This window comes from Aulonocara sp. 'chitande type north' Nkhata Bay, linkage group LG2, assembly GCF_057382095.1.
Source record: "Aulonocara sp. 'chitande type north' Nkhata Bay isolate Kocher_YH1m ecotype deep benthic linkage group LG2, A_spYH_male_GT1.1, whole genome shotgun sequence".
Taxonomy (NCBI): Eukaryota; Metazoa; Chordata; class Actinopteri; order Cichliformes; family Cichlidae; genus Aulonocara; species Aulonocara sp. 'chitande type north' Nkhata Bay.
This window is the reverse complement of record NC_141345.1, coordinates 19,570,994-19,590,327: the sequence shown is the minus strand read 5'-3', so window position 1 is coordinate 19,590,327 and position 19,334 is coordinate 19,570,994. Positions and strand designations below refer to the sequence as shown.

Sequence of the window (19,334 nt, the reverse complement as noted above, 5' to 3'; positions counted from 1 at the left end):
TAAGCAAACAGGTGTGGAATTTGAATTACGGCGTGTTAGGGGTGGTAGGGTGGGGGGAGGTCAAGTTTTAATAGATGGACGGCATTGTTTATACAAATCGCTATCAGTCAGACTCGCCCATTAGATGGATAGCTTATCGACTGTGTGTCAGCTCGCGCTGGTGTGTGGAGGAGATTTAAATCACTGCTGACGTGATTTAAATTTCCACACAAAGCTAAGCAGATGTTGATAGCACATGTTTTATGCTCCAGTTGTGCTGAATCCAGTTTGGATTATTCTGATAGTTCAAACTGTTCCGATGAGTTCCAGTAATAAGAAGACAGCTTGCTTGGCTGTGTCTGCGACAACACGTCAGGTCTCATAGGGTTAAGACAGCACCAATTGTACTAGCTACACTTGCGCTGAGTTTTTCTTTTCTTGGCATGAGGCTTGTTCCAAGCATCTTGGACAACTTGCCACTGTTCTTGTGTGGAATTATTGTGTCCCAGACTGACTCCATGATACTGATATGAGGGCTCACTTGGAGGGGGGGGAGGCATACCATCTGTTGTAGAACTCTTTCTTCTTGTTACAGATGATAGTTCATTATGGCTCTAGCTGTATGGTTGGGGTCACTGTCTAGCTGGAAAATGAATCTCAGATGCTTCCCTAAGGGTTCTGGATGGTATGTCGTATAAATCAAAGCTTTTATGCACAGATCTCTATATTTAAAGGCGTAGACATGCGGCCATGCCATTAGAGGCTTCACCCCTAATGCTCCTGCAAGTGGTTGATCCTCAGCCAGTACATGCGACTGATGGTCTGGCACTGATCGCTTATGACACAGGCAGCCACGGGGGGTCCTCGGGGCCTATGAGGGCCAAACAGTCTCATTTTGGCTTGACATCACTGGCTCTGACCTCAGAGGCGGTGCAAAGCTGAAGGCGCAAAGTGCCTCATTTGATTGAGCAGAGCGAGAGCTTAGAAAGACAGAGATAATGATTTCCCTCTGTGAGCCATTCATAGTATTTGTGCTGTTGTGGAAATCAACAGACTGTGTAGAACAAACACACAGGGCAAGCATCTGTACTCGAGAGAAAGACACCTCTATCTTCTGGGGGAAAAAAAGTGATTCATCTCAGTGCAAAATAGCAATCATATCTCATTCTTCTCTTAACCGCTGGCTACACGATGACAGAGAAAATGCAAAGTATAGATATTCACAATGCTGAGGTTTATCTGTGCCAAACACACACAAATCAGCATTTTATATACGCAAGTAATCAGTTAATGGTCCGTATATGTTTTTGGTCATTACCTTTCCAAAAGGTGGCAAAAAACAAAAATATTAGGTGGTTATTTTGCGATCGTCGCCGTGGATCTTGATGCACAGCTAAATTCTTGATCCAGACCATCAAATAGTTTACTCGTAATTAAGACTAACCAGGCGGGAGTTTGAAGTTTTCCCCTCCCCAACAGATTTGAGTTGAGAAGGGAAATCCAAAGATATAGATTACTTGTGATTAATGATTTCTGGAAGACAGAATAGGTTATTCCAGATTTATTGTGTATGAAGATGAGCCTCATTTCTTACGCGCTGATTGCGGCCGGAGGGCTCCGCAGGTTGTGTTACGCCTGTGTTTATGCATGTGCGAGCGTGCACATTTCCCAGGACACAGCACCCTGAGACTGATGTGCCTCGCGTGTAATAAAGAAGCAGCATAATGAGATGCCTAACTTTCCCTCTTTGAATGATATTTTACATTAAAAATGTAAATTAAAAAGTCCCCCCTTCACCACACCCCGACCCCCCTCTCCTCATCACCATGTCCAAAACAATTTTCTGCATGGCTCCCTTGCGGTACTGGAGCAGAGTGTGTGTTTGTGCGTGGTCGTGCGTGTGTGCACGTGTGCATGCGTGCGCGTGTGTGTCCGTTCTTGTCTGGACCCTAAATGATTGTGATTGCATTTCCATCGGATTTTCTCCCCGGCGAGAAGGAAAGCAGGGCCAGAGACGGAGAAATGGGATCAGAGGGGGAAACTCATCTCCCCTTCCCAGACACAGTCCCTTTCTCACACACACACAGATACACACTCTCACACACTCACACAAATACATTGAATGGTGTCTTCTATTACTTGGGGTATTAGCATTACTAATGAGGTGTGAGAGAGGGACAGAGATGAAGCAAGTGAAAAAAGGAAAAAGAGGTGGATCAGGGAAACAGAGCGAGCGAGAGGGAGAGGAGTAACTATCAATCTCATCGCAAAGGAATCAATGAAGAAGATATAGAGTTGGAGAGGAAGGCAGGGAGCAGAAATTTACTGGGAAAGAGTGAGAGTTGGTAAAGGAGGGAGAAGCAAGACGGGCAGAATGAAAGTAAAGGCGTAGCAAGAACTGAGAAGTGACATTTCCCATCCAAAACCATCTGTTCTGTGGTGTAGACTGCATGCGTGTGTCTGTGTGTCTGCTCTCTATGTACATACGTGTATTATCACAGACATATGTGAGAAGCTGGTTATCGTATCTGGTAATCCAGGAGGATTTCACGACTCATCAAGTGGGATGAGAGGATATCCCGATTTACTAACAATGGCTTTAAGAGATGCTTTCAAACTTCATACTCATATATTCTGCAAGTGTGTGTGTGTGTGTGTGTGTGTGTGTGTGTGTGTGTGTGTGTGTGTGTTCAGACAAGTTGTACCCATTGGACACCTGTTCTGATAACTCAACACTGACAAGCTTATTGTTCAAGTGCTACCAACACTATAATTCCCTATACTGTCTGTAATGCACAAGTAATGAAACATCCTACAGTGTGTACGTGTGTGAGGTCGTGTGATGTGTGTGTTTCACCCCAGATAGCATCTTTGCACTAGATAAACCTATTGTTCTCCCCTCTAACCACCATTATCCCAGTGCAGAGGAAAACTGCTTCACTAGTTCAGTGCAAAATCCAGAGTATCGCTCCTCACCCATCTCCTAGCGCTGTCTCATCTCATCTCTCCATCCATTCGCTTTTTTAATTTCATCTGTTTTTGCGTCTCCATCTGGGGCTCCTCGGTTTTTGGTTGTTTTTTTTTTTTTTTTTGTTTGTTTTGGGGGGGGGGGGGGGGTTGTTCTTCCTGCACATCATTTGTGCAATCACTCTCTTCTTTTTACCCCCTCCCCCCCCTCCTCTTCTTGCACTCCTTCTTTTGTCTGTCATAGCTGGGTACAGCGCAGTCATTTGCTGCTATAGTCTATAGCTAGAAGCCCTCTCGCAGAGATAGATGCCTGCCTATGAAAGACATTTGTTTCCTTTACTGTCACTGTGCAATAATCAGCCACTCTAACGTAATCAACATATTGCCCTTGCAGTAAATACAGCTGAGCAAGTGGATCCGCGCACACTTGTGTGGGCATGTGAGCTTCTGTGTGTGTGTGTGTGTGTGTGTGTGTGTGTGTGTGTGTGTGTGTGTGTGTGTGTGTGTGTGTGTAAATGGGAAGGGAGTGCAGGTTTTTTTTCTTTTTGCTGTATTTGTGTGCGTGTGTACCTGCAATCGTGTAGATGGGGATGGGTGTCTGTTCGGCCTCTCTTCTTTTCTTTGGCAGCGCATGCAAATGCAGATTCTCATGCATGCGTATGCCATGTGACAGAGAGAGATGATTCTTGGTGAAAAACCAGTTTGTTAACGAATTAGAGTTAATTAGCCAACTTTCAGTTCCCAATGCTGTAATTGGGCCCATTTCTCTCTGTTTCCTCCAGCTGGCGTCTCTCATCCACTGCGGAGAAAGGAGGGGAGAGAGAGAGAGGAGTGAGGGGAGGAGAGAGCGGAGGGATGAGTTGGAGGAGTTGTTGGGGAGTAGGAGGGGGGGCATTACATGTCTGTAGGGGTCTGTGGAGTGCGAGCGAACTTACCCCCTGGGGGTAAGAACCACTTGCACCGGGATTCGAGACAGTAAGAAGTATTAACTGAGAGATAATGACGAAAGGAAGGCTGATGGGAATGAAAATGCAAAAGAACGTGTGAGATGAGGGCGGAGAGGAAGTGCGAGGGAGGGGGGTGATGGTTTGAGGGGAGGGGGCGCGAGTGGGGTGACAGAAATATTGAAGGATGAGAGGGGAGACGGTGAAATCATAAGCCATTGCAAATTGAGGGAGAAAGATGCACAGTGGTACAGCAGTTTAGGGGCAAGCACGGAGCAACTGCGTTCAAGTCCAGCTCATCTAGAACTTTCTCACAGGCTCCTTCTCACGTCTCCTTTCTTTTTTCTGTCTGCGCCAGCTTAATAAACCCAGAAATGCCATGAAGATAATATTTTTAAAAAACGACACTGCAGGGTCTGGTTGAGAAATAATGCTACATATAAAAATCATGAGGCAAGGGAGTCGTGAAGAGAAGGAGTGATGAAAGAGAGGAACAGACCCTCTCTTGGTATCACAGTGTGATGATCAGTAGAGTCTAATGAAGGTGGAGATGTCCCCCAGGAGTCCTGCGCTCTCTTGACGACCACTGGGAATGGCAATTAATGCATGGTGTACTGAAGGAAGATTCACACACACACTGGCTGGTGCACACATTCAGATGTACAGTTACATAAAACAAACCACAGCCCAACTTGCCATGGTCTAAACTCAAACTGTGCAAATGCTGCATTCAACCATATTACATTTGCCATCAGTTTACATAATGAAAATGGCGGAAAAACCGGAGAACAGTTTTATTTCCCATTATTCCATACTGGCTCCAGAAAGAATAATTCACAGCTCAAGTGATTGGCTCCATTGTGCACGTACGTAACCACCCAGAACACTCAACGACACAGGCCTTGTTTTTCCTTTGGGTTTAAAGGAGTCCTGTTCCCTCTGCTGCATTGCCCTATATTTCATAGATAAATCTGTGTGTACGCGTGTGTGTGTGTGTGTGTGTGTGTGTGTGTGTGTGTGTGTGTGTGTGTGTACACCAGCGCAGCTAACTCCCCTCACACTGGCCCCTCTGCTCATTATCTTATTGGTATTTTCTTCCAGTTGGTGCACTGGCTTGAGTGGAGAAATGAGGGAGATTTAGAGTTGGGGAAACGAGCCTCGGGTGGATGGGTCCCTCCCTGCACTGCGGATTGTTGCATGTGTCTTCTGTGGAACAACTACTTTTAGAGCAGGTCACCGAGGGACCTCACAGTTATGTAAAGATGAAAGGATAAACTGCTGAGGCAGTGAGAGTGGAGAGGAATGGACAGTGTTAGAGCATGCATGCGCATGAATGGGTGTCTGCGTGCGTGTGTGCGCATTAGGCGTCTTTGCATGAATGAGTTGGTGAATGTGTGTGTGTGTGTGTGTGTGTGTGTGTGTGTGTGTGTGTGTGTGTGTGTGTGTGCTTAGCAAATGTTACAAGCCAAATACGGCTGGTCTGCCCTCTTATGAGATAAAAGCGTCTGCCTCTATACCACTGAGACTGCAGTGTAATGGCACTACAAGACTGAAGCTGACACATGTGGTTGGAGGAAAGGGCTGGGGCGGCGGAGAGGGGGAGGCGTTATAGAAACGATGGGTGGGTGACGTCAGTATCAGCCCTGACATTTACACTGCAGGGGGTGGAAAATAAGACCTCCTCTGTTCCGCCTCAACCTCTCATAGTTCAAGAGAGATACTAGGAAAGTTTCGCTTTTTTCCCTGTTTGGCCTCTTCTTTATCCATTGAAATTACCTTGACCTTTGCATATGTCAATTGAAATTGCTCTTCCTTTCTCTTCGTCTTTGTTTTGCTCTCTGCTGCTCCTACTTGTTGCCCGCTGAATTTTTCTTTTCTTTTTTTTATTTGGTCAAAGGCTACATAAAAATGATGACCGTCCCTGCCCCATCTTTGTGCTGCAGAAAATGGGCACAACAGCATTTAAGTTACAGGCCAAGGTTTTGTATTCTGTACTTGTTTTATTCTTTCCCCAGCCTTTTTTCACACTTTCAGCAGTATAATTCCTCAACTGTAAAAGGAGATTCACTGTAGTTATTTATTTTCACCAAGGACAGGCAGTTGGGATGGAATAAGCCATCTGTGAAACGTTTTTTCTTTCTTTTCATTTTTTTAATGTACGCACACGCACACACAGTTTAGCACACAGCAGAGGTGCTATCAGTTGTAGTTAAGGAGGAGGGGTCTTAGTTACCTCTAGGTTAATGATCCTCATTAATATGCGCTAATATACCCCAGGTCATGCAGTAATTAAAAATCTCATTCAACGCTCTCAGCTTAAACTGACTGACTTGGCTTCGTCCTATCAAGATTAGCATTTATTATTTGTCTCTGAGGTCTCTAGTTCACAATGAGAGGTGAGCCTAATAGTCTAACGTGGAGCGTGCGGCTGTTGTGCATCTCCTAGAGTGCCTACTAAAGGCTTTTTGCCTGTGCTTGGCTGGGCATGACTGTTTGTGAGCTGAAAGGGCTTGCAGGTTGTGCCTTTGGGAGTTGCATCACATTTGCAAGAGAGTGTTTGTGCAAAAGGGGACCACAAACAAGCGCTCCGAAATACACACTCGGGCGTACACCTAGATGCACAACTGCATGTCAAGTCCATTAGCATAGGGACTTCCATATTCCTCTGAGTCAGCTGATGTCAGCTGATGCAAGCTGTGCTAATTGTAAGGGTGTATGACTATTGCATGATCATGTAGGAAAGAAAGGTAGATACATACACACTATGTATATAAGGAGACAGAATAATACCATTTACTAGCAGAAGGCCCAGATATAGTGAGACAGCCGCGGCAGAGTGTGGGACAGCAAGTTTGTGCTGCACTTTTTATTCCGTTTGAGCTCGCAATCTGCATGTAATTAACATCTGATTTTCTAAGGCAGCAGCTAATAATGCAATCAGTGATAACGCTCGCCTCCTAAGCACATCCTGCAAGTGATGATGACTTCAAAAGGGGGGCAGTAGGATTTGTCAGAGATCCACCCAAAATAATATTTTTGTAATATCCAAAATGTCAGTTCCATTAACTGAGCTTCTTAATGAAACTCAAACAGGGATAATAAATTGGGTGTCTATTATGGTAAAATTGTAATAATGACCTATTTATAGAAATGTACGTAAAGGTTAAATGGATGAAGCAATTGAGCCCGCTTTTTGATGGAAACTGTGGTCATGCTAAAAGTTCCACAGGACACACAGTGCTCCAAAAACCAAACGAGATTGAACTCTGTGACAGTGAACCTTCAGAGCCGTTGTAAAATCCATGCCTCCATCTGTTACGCCTCACTCCTTAAAATGCACACAGTAGAAGCAGGTAGATCAATCCAAATATAAATAGTATCAGATCGATACTAGCACAACAGGACCGATACTTTCTGTCCTCTAAGTTGGCTATGTAGCACACTGAATTGTGTAATTTATTTATTTAGTTGAAAATGTCTATTTTATTTGTAGCCTATAGCACATTTAAACAGACACAGGCACACTTACATTCCACATCTCCAAAATACATGAAAAGCTTAAAGGAATTTCTTGTTGTGTTGAATGTGGAAGGTAAAAATCACAGTGATATAGTGGTCATTAAAATGTGTTCATAATTTGAAAATTAACGATGAGTCATATCATATCATATTATGACACGCAGCTCTCCCCTACATAAGCTGCCTTTATACGTTAAAAACTATCGGTATTGATATCGGCAAAACCGGCCTTGACTTTACTTGGTGTCAGATCGATACCAGAATTTGCAGCAGCACTAGCAAACTGCAAATTCAACAATGCTGTATCTGTCTGATAAATAACTTCACTGCGCCGAGGTGCAGGATGTGTCTAAACCGAAGTGCCAGCGGCTCTGTAAATTCTGCCAGGAGTGTTGAGACACTACCGCCTGCTCAGAGAGAGCACAATGCTCAACAGTAAGCTAGTTAGTGAGAACAAAATGTGGCCTATGTGTTTTCCAGCTCTTTCAGTCCTTTTTTCTGTTGTTACTATAAATAGAGACTGCAGAACATCAAAGAGAGGAGAGGTTTCTCTCAGCAACAGGCCACAGTACAGCCATTATCCACTGGCTCTAAATACATCATCCCTCTTTTGGCTGATCCCAACGTAGAGGGTTCTGGGGACTGTGAGTGTGTGTTAGTGTGAGTGTGTGTGCTTTATCGTCAAAGGAGACACTGCTGACTCAGCCTCACAAGCCCACTGTCTCACACGCATACATCAAATAATGTAACAACTCACACAAAAGAGTGTGATTGAAATTGAGTTGATTCACGACTTTCCAGTTAAACGCGATATCTCCGATTGCACAAGGTCGCAAACTAGCGTGCACCAAACGGATCGCTTTCCATCTCCTCTTTCTCCCCTGGCTCTCGCTCTCTTTTTTTGTTCTTCTTTTGGATTCTTTTTCTGCTCTTTAATTGTTCTTCTCTGTTTTTCTGCATCTTTCTGTCTTTTTTGTGGTCTTTAAAGATTTAGCTCGTCATAGCAACCACACCAAAATGGCTGATGTTTTTGTAGAGCTGTGCTGAATAGGTATTTGTGCAGTTACCTGTGTGTGTTACTATGACCGTGTATGGTATGTAGCTGAATGTGTGTTTTTGTATTATTTTTGCACTTGTCTTTATTTGCTTTTTTTATGATGCATTTCACGAACACTTGATTTTTAATGAGTATAGTATTCATTTCGGATGATTGTGGGTAATGCAGGATTTGAGTTTATTTTTCGCACTGGCCTCATGTAATTAATAAGAATAAGCACATTCTCTATCCACCACAGAAGAAGACCTAATTATTAGCTGTGTGGAAATTTAGGCTGTCTGGAAATGGTGTAAACATTTAATTCAAGCTTGGGTGACTCACATTTAAGTGCTTATTAGTGAGAATGTTTTGAGCAGTGAATTTTTTTCTTCTTCTTCTTTTTGGTGAAGCTTCTTTCTTACCTTGATCTTTGTCAGAACATTGAAACTGTCCAATTTTTATCTTTTAGTAAACATTAATTACAGCTAATTACATCAAATGAACTGTAACTCGCCTTTTTTCTCCTTTTTTTGCATGGCAAGCACATAGACATGTTGAATTTAATTTCTGCTTCTACTCCTAATTCATGTCCCTAGCTTGTACCAGGTTCACAATTTTTCCACACACCACTAAACACTTCTGCGAGTGATTCAGCAGCATGGAAGATTGGAGGGAAAGCTCTGTCTGCCCAGGTTTTCACCCCACTGATTTTTCTACTGCAGCATCTAAAAGCTTTCTCCAGTGGAAATAACAAACGGAGATATTGGACTTCCAGATAGAATATAAATTTAATGTCCAAAGCTGCAGGCAGGTTTCTGTTGTTTTTGTCAGTGGCTACACTAAGTGCCAAGACCAAGTGCTATCTCCGGTAATCAAAGACTTTGTCCATATGTGACTCTCGGCCCTTCTCTCAAGTGCGAAAACATGGAAGCAGCTTTGCTGGTGCCATGAAATCTTTTGGATTTAATACAGAAAAAAGTGCTTTTTCTATTATTCAGATGTAATATTTGTTTCACTTGTCTTCGTTTCATAATAGGAATGAAACTGAAAATAATTGGGTGCCATTTTTAAACGCCGGCTTTTATTCAGTGTCATATTGAGGATGTGTTTTGTGTGGTTCTTGTTACTCTGTTCACATATCTGCACGGATCAGGCACGATGTTAAAACTGCTGGCACGTTAAGGGAACGACGTTAATGGCAAACTTTCTGTCCTGGCATCCATGTGGATGTTCCTTTCACACATACCACCCACCTAAACATTGTTGCAGACCAAGCACCCCCCCCACCAACCATGGCAACAGCACTTACTTCTCTCACATCACCCCGACTGCTCGAGGCAGATGGCTGACCTCCCCGAGCCTGGATTTGAGCGAAGTTTCTTCCTATTGAAATTGAGTTTTTTTTTCTTTCAACTGTCACAAGAAATTGTTGGGTTTCGTTCCTTTAATATTGACATCTCTTTACATTACAGTGCAAGGTGCCTTGAGATAACTGTTGCTGCAAATTAGAACTGTATAAATACAAGGTTTAATATATGCCGTATGCATAATTTTTGGTGATTTTGCTGATTAATAATTTATTGTGTTTTCTTCCCTGATATGTCCATTTTTTCTGCTTGGATCATTAATAGGCAATGGGTTGCTTAGTGAGCACAGCAGCAGCACAAAAGTGATGTATTGATACGGATTTTGCAAATGACTCGCACACACACGCACACACACACCAGCAAACAGACTTTTCTGCACAGAAATGTCGCCCTGTGCTCCTTTCAGCAATTACTGAGCATGTTCAGAGTTAATGGAAAGCTGAGAGGATAGCTATCTATAGCTCTTCACCTTAGGTTGAAGGTCTGGCCGTATTTTTGTGCTTACCATGCACGTATATTGTGTTTGTGCATGTGCAGCTGTGGTGAAGTGCGCTTGCTCATGCATCTGTGCGTGTGTTTGCATTGATGTGGGAGGAGGAGGCTATTTATTTTGATTGTTTTCAATGAGGCTCCAATGCGTAGAATCCATAACAATACCATCAATCCACAGCAGGAGCAGCATCATGGATGTAATTTATATGGTAATGCAGCCTGCGTGGTTGCCCCAAGTTACACAGTGGACATCTCTGACAGTGGACAGCATGACTGTGCTGTAGCATCCTAATGCTATGTATAGCCACAGACACACACACACACACACGACACACTCTTGCACATTTCCGCAACAGGGAGGCATGTTTCAATTAGCAGACGCTGAAAGATGCTCAACTGCATTTGTGCTGCTGGGGCTAAAGGTCGAGTGTATTGTTTTGTGTCAAGCTGGGTCTGCTCTCGTATCCCTGGTAGAAAATAAAAACAAAAACAAAAAAATGTTTCTTGACAGGAGTGAGAAAGGACCTCCTGAAGCAGACGCTGGAATAATCTGGGAAGTATTTTGTTAGAATTCATGGCCTGCATCATTTGTTTTCCTGCAGCACACTGTAGCATACTATACGACTGTGTGCATGCAAATGTATCCACGTGCATTTGTGGTCAGGCTTGCTGTAAAAGCTGTCGACTCTGGCCTCCACCTTTTTGATCTATACAATGTTCCTTTCTGTTTAATCCCCTGGGAGCATTGTGTAGTTCATCTTCAGTTCTCCATCCTGTCCACTATCTTTGCACTTCATTTAGGTGAATATAGGCTTTTGTATTTGTATAGGTTTTAAAGCACAGCAAAGCTCAATCAGTCAGTACTTTGTTGCGGTTGTGAAGTACGACACGCAACGACTTTTGAGGTCTGTGTCTGTCTCTGTTCCTTCGTAGAATAGTCTTTGATGAGACCATCAACACTGTTATTCAATTCATCATCACCTTGCGTTTCTTTTCAAAGTTCTGTTGACATTAGTTTGTAATTGGTTTCCATTATCCCAGTGCACTTCACATTATATGAAGGCCAAAGGATATTGTTAAGAGGCCACTAATCATCAGAACCTATTACTTCTGAGTGACCTCAGAGCCATCTTCTGTAGAGGTGGTTTTTGATTTGTGATTGAAAAGATGGAACAAGGTAAAGGTCTTTTGAGGATTTCTGCCTTTAACTTTTCATCTACCTACATACATATCCTTTTTCTTTTCCCTTTCAAATAATCCAGTTTCATTCATTCATTCCTTTTGTGCTGCTTCTGTGAGGCTGGCTGTAATTTTCACAGCGTTCAAGTTTTAGATAGCATATCTGGCCAGATGAGAAATGTGTCATTTAGGTTTGTATTTTCCACTCAATTTAAAAAAAAAATCCGTTTTTTAATTTTTGTTTCGAATTGTGTGTAGTTTCACTTAACAACTGGACTGGGTTTGCTCATTTCTGTTTAGTTTTTATTCGTTTCTGGATTAGTCTTAAGTAAAAATCGATGGTTGCCCTTTGATTGCATTGAATATTTTGTGCCATCTGAGATGGCAAGTAGTTGCAGCAACAAGTAGTTGCAGCAGCCAACTGGTTACTTGGAAGTTGAATAACCTTTGGGTGACTTCTGTATGTGATTTGACTCACAGCGAAGGTGATCACTCTCAGCCAGATCGGCCAAGGTCTGAAAATAATTTCCATCTATTTTATGAATGCAAAGGCACTACAAACACATTGCAATCAACCCGAGTCACTCAACTGTCAGGCGTCTTTGTAATACAGGATTTAACACAACTGGTTGCTAACTGGTTGTATTTGTTATATTCTTAGTTCCAACACCATGGTATTGGAATTGGAAGTTAGGCTCTTTACAAATTCACTGATTCATGTTCACAAGCCTCCTTGTGCTGTGTTGTGTTGACCAGCTGCATCAAGTTACTGGGTATTTTTCAATCAATATTCCATTTTCGTATGGTCACTAGTCACAGTGGTGACATTCAGTCACAGGCTTATAAATCAGTAATACAAATTTTACCGAAATGCTTAGTTATTTAAAAAAAAATTTGTAAAGACTGGTAGAAACAGTTATTGTGTAAAAGTGTAGAAGCTTTATTCTCCAAAGCAATGAGTGCATAATGTAATGCAAACCAGTAATTTGAAGCTACTTTCCAAGTGGTACATAGAAGTACTGTGGAGTACTTTATTTTCAGCTCACTGAAATATTTCAAATATACCTGTTGCTCAATGAGAATTAACATTTTTTTCTTTACATCTAGATGACATTAACAGGCGACTTTTTTTTTTAAGCCTACACTGAGAATTTGCTTATTTAAATCGTTTTTGAGTAAGCGAGTTAATTCTTATTGATTTAATTAATCATGTTGAATGACATCCAGCTCAAAGTTGGCTCAGATATTTACAGTTTGAACATTTGGTCTTCAGTGACTCCAGAATAAATACTTCATGTTTGAATGGGAGCAGAAAAACAGACTAGTGAGAAATCGGTGGTTGCCGATTGAGAGTGAACAAAAAACTGTTAAAACAAGTAGATAACATTAATGGATAGGCTCAGTTTAAGCTCTGTTTAAATTAAAGATTCTTAGAAATGCTTGAGTGAGAACCCGCAAACTCAAATGTTATTTGATTTCATTAATAGTGATGATTAGCATCCAGCTCAAAGTTAGTTCAGATCTTTACTGTGTGAACGTGTGGTCTGGAATAAAACATTTTTTTGTGCATGGGAGCAGAAAAACGGAGACCGAACAGAAAATTTGATAATTTTTTTCTCAGAACCTTCATTTTTCAAAACATCTGATATTTTTGAGAGAAACTCTATGAGAACTTGGACCAATGTACTCTGAGTAAACCAGAAGAAGACTCTGAGTCATGCCCTGAAGTCTGGATAGCACCCTTTGCCCTACTGAAAGACATCTTCAGCCACAGCCCCGGGCTGTTTGTGTGTCCGTGGAGGATCTGCGTTTTTGGGAAGACGCCCCTACACTTGCGAAGTGATGCTGGCGAGATGAAAGAAAGAAGCGTAGCACAAGCAGAGGAGAGCTCTAGGGCAGAGAAAAACCCAGACACTCTGTTACACATCAAAGAGGGAGCCAGTGATACAATCATCTCTTTAGGCAATGAAAGCCCAACTTTATTAATTAAAACACGTCTGTTGAATCATCTTCTCATCTCTCCCTTCCCACTTTACTCATTTTATCACTCATTTTCGGCAATGGCGCTGATTACGAAAGGAAAGAATAGAGGGGGTGGATGTGGGAGGACGCATAAAGCAGGCCGTTCCTGGATAGACTTCCACATCCAGTTGTTGCTCACACCAACAACAGGTGTGCGTCTTGCAAGTCGTGCAAATTGTGTAATATTAATAAGCAATGAATAAGAGGAAATAGGAGGCGAGAACTTGAGAAATAGGAAGAGAGGGGAGGAACAGGAAGAGATGAGATGGAGGAGATAGACTGAACTGTATGGATAAATAGAGAAAAGGGTCCATTGTGTCAACAGCTGTCTAAATAGCCCTCAGATCACTGTCAGGCACTATCGTACGCGCGCACACACATATATGTGCATAGTTAGGCACACACTGACTGACAGCACCCCCTCAGTCCAACATCTGTGCTGACAGCAGCCATGGTAATGAGTCTCTGCATGTGCCAGCATGGGTGTGTCGCTTCTTTTTCCTCCTTCTTTCCCGGCGCATAGCTCATTCAATCATTTCACTCGTCTTGTTGTTTTCCCCCCGCTCTTTTCTTTTCGTTATTTCTACTTTTTTTTTTTTACCCCTCGTCATCTTTTTAGGAGCACGTGCTGATTGACTTTTCCGCGCTCGAGTAGCAACTAAATGAGAAACATTGTCAAGTGTGAAGTTGTGTGGCAGATCGAAGCGCTTTTCAGGTGCACCGCGCCGCACGTAGAGGTGTGGAGGAAGAGAGGGATGAATGAAGGGAGAGATGAAGAGATGATGAATGGCTCTCGTTAGAGGGGTAATTTGTCTCTCCTTGTCTGACTGGGCTCCAGCTGTCGCTCCATCCTTCGCTCCACTCTGCTCTCCTCTCCCTCGGCCTACCGCTCCTCACCTCAGCCAGATGGGTGGACGGATGGACGGATTGAGGCAGGAGGGAGGGAGGGATGGAAAGGAAGGCAAGGACACGGAAGAGAAGGGAAGGGAAAGCATTGAGGAGCCAACTAGCAGAATTATGCCTCATGTATAATTCCGTTGCCGAGTAAGGAATGGCTTCACGGAGAAACAATAGACGATGCTAAACTCATTCGCTCATTCACATGCAGTAGCTCAGCAACAGGCAAAGCTTATATGCTCGTATGACTCATACAAGCAACTCAAAGCCTGGTGCCCGCAGAACAAACTAATGACGGCTGTGTGCATGTGCACGCCTGTGTGTCTTGTGTTTTACATTGTACACAAATCATCAAGGGACACTGCTAATACTTCTAATACAATGCTACAGTCTTAGGATTGCCTAGATTCTCCCCCATGATACACTTCTTTTTCACACTAATCAACACTTGCGCGAGAGAGCTGTAGATTCAAAGTGAGTGAGAGACGGGTGCAGGGAGAGGAGGACTGAGAGATGTATACAGATGGCCAGGGAGGCGGCTGAAGGATGGCAATGAACAAATCGTCAGGAGAACCACGTGAGCTCATTGCCAAGTCTTTGTTCTAATAACACAAAGCAATTTCCACTGACCTTTCTAGAAATGTAGCGGGCAGAAATGACTGAGTTAAGGATGCCCCACAGCATAATTGCTAAGGAGATTAAAGTTCCCTTAATTGCTTTTGGCCAACTAGTGCAATTTTTCCTTTTTTTTGTGATTAAAGGCATTTAGAATATTAATAACAGCATGTGCACGAGCTCTCACACACACAGACACAGCTGTGTGGACCCGCGATAAAAACATGCATGTTTCTTCTTCTGCTTCTTCTTCTTCTGCAAGGTGTGCTGCTACACATTTGCCATTTTTCTATTGCCAGTGGTCACCAGTAGCCTCATTGTAGGCTTTGTGAAATATGCAAATCACTAGGTTCCGTCTCATCATTCTTTAAAAAGTCACTTCATATAGATCATTGGGCCTTTTTTTTTTTTTTTTTTTTTGCTCGTATCGGTGGCTTATTCCCCCTTTACCTCTTTATTCGTTTTGTTCCTGTCCTCCATCTTGCTCAGTCCCCTCTTATTGCCTCTTCCCCTCCTAATTCCCTTCCTCTATTGCTTTCTTCCTCGCATTTTTTTCCCTTTTATTGGCAATAAGTTTTGTCAGCTCATAGCTTCTTGACTGTCCCCCAAACCCCCTCCATACCTCTCTCTCTCTCTCTCTGTGTGTCTCTCCTGCTCTTGATTTCCCCGGTTAACCCTGTAACCTCACTGTCTCCCCCCACCTGCGTCCCCTTCTCTCCATCAGTCTCTGCCTGTCCCTCTCTGTCCGTCCCCTTTTCCCCCCTGTCGGCCACAGTGTTTGCTTTGCCATTGTTTATCCATTTTTCTCTGTTTGCTCTGATGAGATTGACCGTACACACACACAGACACACACACATACCTAAACAGAAGACAAGGCTAGCATGTCTCTGGGGTGTAGTTAACGTGGGGCTGTGGATCGATCCTAGCTCTGGTTTCCATGACGCAAAGCTCTGAGCTGGAGCAGTTTGGACAGCAGGATGGAGGCATCAGTCTGTCTCTGTTTCTATCAAATAAATCTCTGCAAAAGCCGCGACAACACCTGGAGTCAAAGGTGTATTTACCATGATTAATGCGTTTCATTTTGATGCCGCATAGAAGGGCGCGTTAGCCAACAAATATGTCCAACCGCTTTGTTTCTTAAGTGATGTCTGCATTGATCTTTCTCCTCTCCCTCGCCCAGGTGTCGTTTCCCCCCCGAGGCGAGCAAAATTGCATTGTCACTGAAAAAAAGCCCACCATACCCCCCGATCTATCATGCCCTTTGCAGTTTTTTGATTCCTGTCAATGCTCTGTGATGGGAAGATGAATGCTGTCAAATTACAATCACACCACATCTGTATTCTGAAGGAGCGCCAGTAAGGGGAAAAAAAGAAAGGGGGGGAGATAGTGCAATGATGAATGTGCAGCTATCTTTTCTTTTTCTCCAAGGTCTCAATGCTTTTCTGTCTTTCTCCTGCTATGTTGCTGACTGTTTTTGTTCTGTGTGAAAAGAAAGAGAAAGGAGACTGAAAGGCTGTGTTTTCGATTTTCCCGCTGAAGTCTTCGGCGACAAGCGAACAAATAGATGAAGTTTGTAGAACTGGAGAAGAACTAGACCGCTTTCCCCCACACACTTAAACTTTGTGGGAGAAAAAATGGGTAATTTGTTATTGTAAAGAAGAAGAAAAAACATGGCTGGCTAACAAGAGATCTTACTTTGAAGGAGGAGAAAATAAGTGATTGTGTTAAAAAGTCTTCGGTCGACTATCTAATTAGTAGTTATAATAACCTGAGTCCTTCTGTGGATTGACTGGACTCAGTGGCCTCATTCTTATCATATTGTTGATTGATTGAGCTGCAAATATGGCAGACATAATTATTCTATATTTTGAGCAGTCTCTAAATAGAATTTATTAGATTTGTCTTTGTCCTTGATTCCAAACCTTTGGAGAGTAGAGTGAATTCTCTCCATCCCACTCTTCTCTCTCTGGTGTACGGGACAGCCTGATTGTGTCCACGCATCCCATGGCTCCTACTATTTAAAGACTTGGCTGTTAACTTTCTTTTGTCTTACCCATGTAGAGGACAATCGTATCATGGATGTAGGTCCTAGCAGCAGTCTTCTACCATTGGTGTTGAACTATTTTAATGACAAAATAACAGATGCTTATAAATTGCACCGTTGGTCAATTCAGTATGACCCCATTGCTTCATTTGGTCATTTTTTAGGTGTTTACAGGAGTAGATAGCGTCCTGTGTTAATTTTGGCATGTGTATGAAAAAACATGTATGTATATACGTGTGTGTGTGTGTGTGTGCGTATAGTGCTGTGAATGGCTTTAAACCACTTATATCAATATTTCATTTTTTTTAAAAATGAGAAAACGGCACTAAAATTGTCATGACTTGAAAGGAAACTTTTTTTGTACTCATTAATGCACTTAGGAGATCTGCACTGATCGTTCTCTGTGTCTCAGCCTTCTGTGATTGTACCCAGCATGTTCTACATTATTAATATCAGGGGATGCTCAAAGAAGCAAGTTTAATTAGGGGTTAACCGGATAGCTTTGTTGAGTACAGTGTGCGTGCAGCAGGTGTTTCAATCCGTGTGCAGATTTTTAAGCCTTAAAGGTTAAGGTTAGCTCAAATTAAGTAAAGCACAAAAAAATAAAATCTCTCATTCAGAGACATTTTGATCTTAATTTTATTTTATTTCCCAACAAAGACAAACACATTTGCATTAGCTCTGTCCAACCAGTAATCAGTAATACCAATAAAACTTTTTTTAAAATTTAGATATAGTTACCGTAAAATTTGGATTGATCCCAGAGTTACCTGTAATTTGAGTCAACAGGCCCCTTAAAAAAATGGTGGCATCTCCTCATTAAAAATATCCACGTCTCCCATTCAGGTTGCCTCTCTGAGCAGGCCCCTGTATCACTGTCAGACAATGCCATCTGTTTTGTCTAACGTCCCCTCCGTCCTTCTCTGCCCCCCCTCTCTTTCTGTCCCTCCATCCTCCAGGTCGTCCACTCCCTCCAACCTCTTCCTCCACCCTGCTCCCTCCGTCCCTCCCGTCCTCCTCGTCTGCCCCCCACCACCCCTCCCCCGGCCCGTCCCCACCGATCAGGGAATGCCAGGTGCCCCTGCTGGAGAAAAACTCCACCCATTCTCACCTGGAGCCCCACCCGGAGGATTCATACTTGCTCCGGGCCCAGCCCTCGTCCACTGGTAAGAGAGCGCTCCATTCAACCATCCTTTCATTCTCTCTTCTCTTTTTTTTTTTCGTTTTAATGTTTGCATCAATATGCCATCCATCACCTGAGTCGATGCATTACCTCATCATGTGTCCATTTCCTGATCTGATTTAGTCGTTCAGTAAAATGCCAAGCAATGCTGCGCTTTAATTTAATGTCACATCTTGTTCGGCTCTGGCCATTTGTTTCTGCTTCTCTGCATTCCACTGAAGTCAGCATTTGTTTGCAGGGCTGGAAATCAAACTGAGGGGACGTTTTTACTGTGATTGCTTTAAAATAATAAGAGAATGTAAAAATAAATAAATAAATAAAATTTGTGGATAGTAATAGGGTTTTTTTTCGAGAAGACGTAAAACTTTTAATTTGGATCATTCGTGGATGAATTCAAAGCAAACAATTACAGCGTCAGGTAATCGTTATATGACACTGATTGTAATAAAAAACTGTTTATGATTTTTAAATCAGTTGTTGCATAAGCATAAAAAGAACTAATATAAAAATCCTGTCTTCCTTTTATTTTTTTGTGGCACATGTGACAATCCTAGACTGACAATTGCTGATTCGTTAATGGATTGCATTTTAAATGTAACCCTCCCACCTTAACCAAAAAAAAAAAAAACAATGATGCAAGGAGAAGCAACCCCCTACTCTCTGCAGAGTGCAGCTTGGTTGCCACTGAGTAGGTGTGCTTGTAGTTATTTTCCATATGACATTAATAATCCGCTGGAAAGTGAAAGGTAAGGGGATGATGAATTTTAAGTGCCAGCAGGAGGATCAGCGTAGCAAAGACAAACTAGTTAGTTTCCCCAGCTTTAAGCTTTCTCTTTCATCACCGGGCCCTTCTTGTTGGCTGTTAGAGGCCTCGTGTGCTTATATCAGCACCTCACAACTATTTTTCTCCTCTTACGCTGTGTGCGCGTACACATGCACGTGCAAACGTCTGCAGTGATGAGGCTGTTCATCAGTATACGCATTTATTCTCAACAATTAGCTACTGTGGGGCAACTCTATGCCTCCCTTTCCCGCTCTTCCCTGTTTCTCCATTCCTCTGTGCATCTGCACTTGTAATCAGTAGATATAT

General features: G+C 42.7%; 1 protein-coding gene across 5 annotated transcripts in view; it reads left to right on the top strand.

Moving 5' to 3' along the window:
- tenm2a (teneurin transmembrane protein 2a) overlaps positions 1–19,334 on the top strand; it is a 229,967-nt gene that overhangs the window by 148,631 nt on the left and 62,002 nt on the right. For 2 of the 5 annotated variants that reach the window (XM_086307866.1, XM_086307888.1), the window contains one exon: positions 18,021–18,227. The exons of the other annotated variants lie outside the window; for them this stretch is intronic. In XM_086307866.1, coding sequence (XP_086163992.1) covers positions 18,021–18,227 — 207 coding nt within the window. The remainder of the gene's footprint in view (positions 1–18,020; positions 18,228–19,334) is intronic. 5 annotated transcript variants of the gene reach the window in all.